This window comes from Limulus polyphemus, unplaced genomic scaffold (genome assembly GCF_000517525.1).
Source record: "Limulus polyphemus unplaced genomic scaffold, Limulus_polyphemus-2.1.2 Scaffold4114, whole genome shotgun sequence".
Taxonomy (NCBI): Eukaryota; Metazoa; Arthropoda; class Merostomata; order Xiphosura; family Limulidae; genus Limulus; species Limulus polyphemus.
In genome coordinates, this window is record NW_013669724.1 from 70998 (window position 1) to 78883 (window position 7886).

General features: G+C 32.7%; 1 protein-coding gene across 5 annotated transcripts in view; it reads left to right on the forward strand.

The window, feature by feature from the left end:
• LOC106470609 overlaps nucleotides 1-7862 on the forward strand; it is a 76686-nt gene extending 68824 nt beyond the window's left edge. For 3 of the 5 annotated variants that reach the window (XM_013931173.2, XM_013931174.2, XM_022399237.1), the window contains one exon: nucleotides 3263-7862. In XM_013931173.2, coding sequence (XP_013786627.1) covers nucleotides 3263-6253 — 2991 coding nt within the window. In that variant the 3' untranslated portion in view covers nucleotides 6254-7862. The remainder of the gene's footprint in view (nucleotides 1-3262) is intronic. The other 2 variants (XM_022399235.1, XM_022399236.1) reach the window with 2 other exon arrangements.
• Nucleotides 7863-7886: the final 24 nt, after the last annotated feature.

Sequence of the window (7886 nt, forward strand, 5' to 3'; positions counted from 1 at the left end):
TGAGATGACATGGCTATTCACCCGTGACCTGTCTCAAAAGGGTTAATATGTTAGAGTGAAACTAACATTAAAAAAAAGATAAGAAAAATAATTCTATTCCATCAAAGCATGGTTCTAAAGTAATTGAATCAGCCTGAGTGCACTTTGACAAAAAGGAACAGAGGATATTTAGAACATACGCTTACTAATTTAAAAGTTATAGCACGAAAACTATAACAAGCACAAAAGGGTTACGAGATCGGTCATATGGACCAAGCCCATGCTGAATGAGTTAACAAAAAATCATACTTTGTTTAGAAGTAAAATATTAAAAGAAAGAAGTAAGTTTGGATTTAAGTTTGACAATGGTCACTGATAACAAAAGTATATGCTGTAATGAAAACATTTGGATAGAAAACATTTGAATACTAAGCTTCCAGATAACAGGTTTATTGTTAAGTAGCAATGTCACTGTTACTTTTCTGAAAGATGAGCTAGAAGTAAAATAGCAGTTTTAAGGTTGCTGTTCATCTTTGCTTAGGCTGTGTCATGAGATGTGTGTATGCATAATTAATGGAAAATTTCATAATACTTGATTCAAAGAAAGTTTAGACAGAGAAGATTGTACTTGATTGGAAATTTCTGTGTTACTGTGTGCCTTTGACGTTTTTTGGATGATGTTTCTCAGCAGGTCATTCTTACGACAATTATTATTATATGTTTTATGTCATAATTTTTAAGTGCTTTACTGTTGTGTATTTTCTTCATTGACAGTAAAATACTTCAGCAATTTATTGATATTTTTCTGTATTTTTAAATGTCGTGTTCTAGTGCTTTATATTTAAAATGTTCACTTCAGCCCAGTGCTTGAGATGAGTTGAGAAGTGCTTATTTGTTAAGTATTATCAGAGTGAAGTTTTGTAAAGAATTGTAAATATGAAATTCCAAACATAATACTGCAATTAATTCATGTACTTCCTTTTTTTCTCTTTGCTAATAGTTAGCATGCTTTGTAGGGTTTGTGATTAGCATCCCATTACCACAAAAAACTGAATGGGCCATGTGTGCACTATAAGAGTGATTGTCAAATTCCATTACTTGAATAGAGTTGTCCAAGTCTTGGCAATAGGTGTTTTTCAAAATCAGGTACAGCTGTGTGCAGAAATCTTTTTGTGTGGGTTTTTGCAAAATTTTTGAAACAAATTAAACTCTTCTGTATCTGAAATAGTAATCATTGTTTTTTGTAACATTTTTCCAATAAAGCCTACAGTACTTGTGCATATGCCTCAAGCAAAATTTAATAGACTGTGGGTGAAAAGTCCTCAGCATGAGTTTCTACAGGACTTTCACTTTGCATTATCACAGCTGAATGTATCCTTAAAACAAGGCCATCTGAGGTAGAAAGTATTCATATTATGTTGCATCTCCATGGTGCATCAATATTTCTTGTGGGAGTTTTGTCAAGTTAAAAATTCTGCCTTAGAAATGTAAATATGTAATTTTTTAATTTGAGGAAGAAAATAAGAAATTGCCAAAGTTCATTATCAGAAAAAAAGAGAACAGACTAATCTGAGAAAAATGTTTCATTGTAATGAAACTGAAGCTAGGCATTTAAACTAAAACCATTCACATTTGTAGCAAGAATTACATTTATTTTTACTGGGCTATTTTCTTCATTTGTCAAAGGACATTGGATTAAAATCTAAATTAGAATTAGTTTCTCATGCTGGAAAGTATATAAAGAAGATGTATTATTCCAAACAGTTATTATTATTATTGAATAAAAGTGAGTTGCAGTTAAATCTAGTCATGTTTTGGTGTCACAGTCTTCAAAAAGAGTATTTTTTGTACTTAAACATACTTTCTGGTACTGTCAAGTTTGCTTTTATTATATTGTTGTAACTTTTTATATAAAGTAAACAAAAAGTGAGGAAGTGTGAATGTGCTGTACATTGGATGTAATGTATTATAAGAAACTGTGTGGACATGGAAATGATTTCTAACTTCTAGAGAAGGCCAAGAAAAGACCTCAAATTTAAAAAAAAATTCTGTTGTTTGGAATTAAAAAAGGAAGAATGTTGAAGTTCTAGTGTAATGTTCTGATCATCTGATTGGCAGCTATTAGTACTATTAGATCAGATTTACTTTCAAGAATTGTTTTATCGTGTATCTCTAATAGTACTAATAGCTGCCAATCAGATGATCAGCTAAAAAATTACTAGTAACATTGTTGACCAAGATTCAGATTTACTTTCAAGAATTGTTTTATCATGTATCTTGGTCAACAATGTTACTAGTAATTTTTTAGCTGATCATCTGATTGACAGCTATTAGTACTATTAGATCAGATTTACTTTCAAGAATTGTTTTATCACGTATCTTGGTCAACAATGTTACTAGTAATTTTTTAGCTGATCATCTGATTGGCAACTATTAGTACTATTAGATCAGATTTACTTTCAAGAATTGTTTTATCACGTATCTTGGTCAACAATGTTACTAGTAATTTTTTACCTGATCATCTGATTGGGAGCTATTAGTACTTTGTTAACAAGAGATCAGATTTACTTTCAAGAATTGTTTTGTCATGTATCTTGGTCAACAATGCTACTAGTAATTTTTTAGCTATAGTTTTATCATATTTACAAAAATGACTAACAGTGTGTTTCTAAGTTATTTATCATTCACTGTAATAGAAAATTTTAATGTAAAGAAAAATTTCAATTCTTCTATTAAAAGTATAGCTGCAAATTCAAATAGTTAACAGCTCTAATGTCATCCATATGTATAGGTTTTTTTGTGGCCTATAGAATAAATATCCAGTGTCTTCTCAAGCCTGTTGTGAAACATTACATTTCAAGAAACAAATACAAGTATGGTACATCATGTTAAGCAAACATGACTGAGTTATTCCTTCTAACCCATTTTTTTCATTATAGGATTGTCTAATTTTGAATATCACATTTGGATTAAAGAAGCCCTCTTAACAAAAAGTTCAGCTTCCAACCTACTTTGCTAGCTCAACCAAACGGTTGCTAATAAAATAAAACTGAAATACTTCTGATTATGTTTTTGAGATCTACAGTTATTTGCTGATGATCTAGTGCAGCAGCCAAAACAATAAAAAACCTAAACATTCTAGTTACTTGCTGGCTTTGGAATTTTTTAGATACTAAAATAGGTTTTAAATAGTAAAATATATTTCTTGATTAGGTTCTAATCTCATATTGTTAAATATTTTAAATCCCAAAAGTTTTCATTTGTTTTTATTCATTTCTTTCAGGTGAGAAACCTGTGCTATATGGTGAGTAGGAGAGAAAAGCTTTTCCGTTCTTGGCTGAAACTAAGAGAGGAAATATTCCAAACCCAAGCCAAAACTTTAGCCAACAAGTCTCTCAAACTGACAAACCAAGATATTGAAGCTGTGATGTTAGCTAATCGAGGATCATCTGTCTATGATAAGATTTATTCAAGGGATAGAGAATTAGCACCTCACACTTTAGCTGTGTTAGCAAAACTCAATCCTGTAGAGTACACATATGTTGAAAAAGTTGAAAAGAAGAAAAAGGAAAAGCCCTCTTTCCAGAGGCTTCCCAACCCATATGCAAAACAGTACATCAATGGTACCCATGCTCGATCAAAGAGGAGATTGTCTTCAGTGCTAAATGGAAGTAAAAATCTTGAGAAATCTTCTGAGTCTGCCTTTTTTGCCTCTAAGATGCAAGATGATATGAAAATGGATATGGATGCTACTTATCAATCAGTTGATTTCAAAGAATTACCTGAAACTTCAGAAGTTAAAATGGCTACTGTGGATACAAGCTTATTTGTTGATAAATCTTTCTCATTGTCTTCGGAAAGTATCAAAGTATCAGGTGAAAATGCTTGCAGAGGACTTGGTGATGATTTAGAATTAAAAATCTGTAAAAAGAAGTTGTGTTGTGATTTAGTGGAAGGAAATGATGAAAAGGAATCAGATGACATGTTGAATATGAATAATAATAAAAAATGTGGTGGTGAGACTGAGTTGGAAGACAAGGAATGCAATGGTGAGGTAGAGGTGAACATTGGTGAAAAGAAATTGGATGGTGAACCAGAGGTGACATGTATTAAAAAACATTTGGATTGTGGGGTTGAGATGAAGATTAATAAAGAAATTAATGATGAGATAAAAGTTGATAAAAAAGAGTTTGGTGGTGGGACAGAGGTGGTTATTGAAAAAGATACTGTTAGTGAGCCAGTTGTGAAGGTTAGTAAAAGAGGGTTGGCTGGTGAGACTGAAGTAGAGACTAGTAAAGGGGAATTATGTGATAAGACTGAAGTAAAGGCTGATAAAAAGGAATTGGGTAATGGAGCTGAAGTAAAGGTTGGTAAAGAGGAATTGGGTAATGAGGCTGCAGTAATGACTAGTAAAGGAGAATTGAATGGTCAGAAAGAAGTAAAAGTTAATAAAGGGGAATTTTATAGTGAGGCTAAAGTAAAGGCCACTAAAGGGGAGTTGGATAGTAAGGCTAAAGTAAAGGCTGGTAAAGAAGAATTGAGTAGTGAAGCTAAAGTAAATGCTAGTAAATTGGAATTGGATAGTAAGGCTAAAGTAAATGCTAGTAAAGGGGAATTGGATAGTGAAGCTAAAGTAAAGGCTACTAAAGGGGAATTGGATAGTGAGGCTAAAGTAAAGGCTAGTAAAGGAGACTTGAGTAATGAGGCTAATGTAAAGGCTAGTAAAGGAGAATTGAGTAATGAGGCTAATGTAAAGGCTAGTAAAGGAGAATTGAGTAATGAGGCAAATGTAAAGGCTAATAAAGAGGAATTGAGTAGTGAGGCTAAAGTAATGACTAGAATTGGGGAATTGAGTAGTGAGGCTAAAGTAAAGGCTAGTAAAGGGGAATTGGTTAGTGAGGCTAAAGTAATGACTAGCATAGGGGAATTGAGTAGTGAGGCTAAAATAAAAGCTAGTAAAGGGGAATTGGGTAGTGGGGTTAATGTAAAGGGTAGGGAATTGGGTAATGAGGTTAATGTAAAGGCTAGTAAAGAGGAATTGGGTAATGAGGCTAATGTAAAAGTTAGTAATGGGGAATTTGAAAGTGAGGCAGTGATGAAAGGCAGCAGAAAGAAATTTACTAGTGGTGCTGGGGCAAAGGTTTCTGTCAGAGAATCAGTTAATATACCTCAGAAGGAAGTATCTTTGAATAAATCAGATGGAAAGTCAGAAGTGTTGGCCACTACAAAACAGTCAGGTGGAGATGTGGAACCCTGTTCTATGGAAAATAAAAGTGAAACACTTGCTTCAAACACAAACATAGAAGGACTAGGAGAGAGAGAGAGAGTCAGTAAATCAGTATCAGAGTTAGGTTCTTTTAAAGTAAACCACGTAGGAAAATTAGTTGACGACTTACCTGTGATAGAAAACATTAAAGACACTAAAAGTGATATTGGAAATGTGAAATATATCAACAGATCTTTTTCTTCAGATATGTTAAAGGAGGTTGATGTAACATTGGAAAGAACTGATCAATTTTTAAAAACGCCACCTCCATTATCCAAAGGTCCAGAAAAATCTCTACTAGGTTTGACAAATTCACAGAAATCCCCAGTTTTATCAAAAACCTCAAAAAGAGATGATAAATTACTCATACATAAACAGTCTAGTTTAGATAATTCATCCAGTAACGAAAGACTAAGAGAAGAAAGTACAAAAATTTGTGAATCCATCTTTGTAAACTCAACTGCTTCTAAGGGTTCATTAAGTGGGTATCGAATCCCCAAGAAATCTAAATCAGGAAACAAAAACACCACCTCAGAGAATGTAAGAGGAAACTCTCCTATTTCACCCCTTTCAGAAGTTTCCTCTTTAAAAAGAGAGACTTTTTCAGCCAGCGATGGTTATAAAAAATTCAGAACTTCAAGAAACTGGAAGAATAGTCGGGAGTTTAATAGCCACTCTGTACTGTTGAATGGTGAAAACCAAAGCCAATCAAAGAGGCTAGTCATCAAGTTACGCAAGGATCCAAACTTTCCTGACTCTCACCGGTGGAAAAGAGACCCCACTTTTGGAGAAGGTGCTGGTGCCTTTAAAGTTGTACAAAATGATTGGCAATCACCACCCAAAAAAACTGATCACAACCTACGTTCAGACAGAAGAATTCAGCTTTCTGATCCAACATGGGTGGCCTCAAAAGACTGTGGTAGTAAAGAAAATGGTACAAATAGTAGGTATTCAATGAGGTTTCGAACCAATTCGAACATGTGTAAACCAGACACAGGAGTAAGCTAGCACAGACTATTTTCTGATGCTAACTGAAAATCAGTGAGAACTTTTACAAGCACAAGATTATATAAAAACTTATCACTTATATTTTCCAAATATTTGCATTTGTAAAATCTTGCATTATTTTAAATCATCTGTAAATATATTTTAAACTTCATCCTATTTGATTGAAAAGTAAAATGAAAAACAAAAAAAAAATTTTTATGAATATTGTATATTTCAAAAGTTGATAGCTGTAAAGAGGTTTTCTAATACAATGTGTATATTTTCCATTTTGTTACAGTTGCTTTTCAGTTTTTTAAGTGCAAAGGTCAAGTGCACTAGATTACGTTGTTTTTTAAGTTGATAAATGAAATGTTTGCTTAATCAGAAATTGTTTCATATGTTTTTTAATGAACCGTGACACGAGTAATGCAGTCTACTGTCCTTTGATAAGTAAGTATTATAATAAACATTAAAAGAATAGTTTATAGCAATATCTATTAGATTTAGGGTTTTTGTTTAGCCTAATATCTTTCTGTGATTATGCTCAGATGTAACTTAATTTTTTAAAACTAGTGATTGTATGTCAGATTAAGTGACATAGGTTTTTTTTCACAGATTTTGATAAAATTTTTTATTTGGTACTAAGAAGATCAAGACTAAAAAATGACTGTTGTAGATATTCCAGTGTTAACCAATTAGTAATAGTTAAGGATACAAAATATTCAGGGTGTTGGAAGCCAAACAATCAGTTAAACATTACATTAAACTTTTGTTTAGAGTTGTTCTTGGGGGGAGGGATTTTACATTAGCAAAATATGATTAAGTCTGATGTGTTTGTGTATATGTTAGTCTGGGCTTCATATGGTTGAAACTGGAATTTTGAATTCAATGTCAGTATCCACTATGCACTTTGATTACCACATATCCCTGTACAATGTCAGTATCCACTATGCACTTTGATTACCACATATTCCTGTACAATGTCCGTATCCACTATGCACTTTGATTACCACATATCCCTGTACAATGTCAGTATCCACTATGCACTTTGATTACCACATATCCCTGTACAATGTCAGTATCCACTATGCACTCTGATTACCACATATTCCTGTACAATGTCCGTATCCACTATGCACTTTGATTACCACATATCCCTGTACAATGCTAGTTCTGCCAAAAGTTTCCCTCCACTCACACATATATATGTGTGTGTTGACTAAACTAGTGTCATGGATCGTTGTATTAAAAGAGAAAATTGTATTTTATTTACATATTTGGTAATATATACTATGTATATACAGACTACTGCTAAAGAGAAGGGTTTTAGATGATCGAGAGATATAATGTAAGTTTAAAGGAAATTCTAATAAACGTAGAATTTGCAAAACTGAAACTGTATAGGCATGAAGAAACCTGTATTTTCAGAAGAATTAATTATTTAAATTACTCCCCATTATATCCAGCTAATTCAGTTCAATAATCTCTTTTCATTTATTAAAAACTAGTTAATTCAGATTGGTAATCTCTGTTGTCATTTATTAAAACCCACCTAATTCAGTTCACTAATCTCTGTTGTCATTTGTTAAAGCCCACCTAATTCAGTTCAGTAATCTGTTGTCATTTATCAAGACTCGGCTACTTCAGTTCAGTA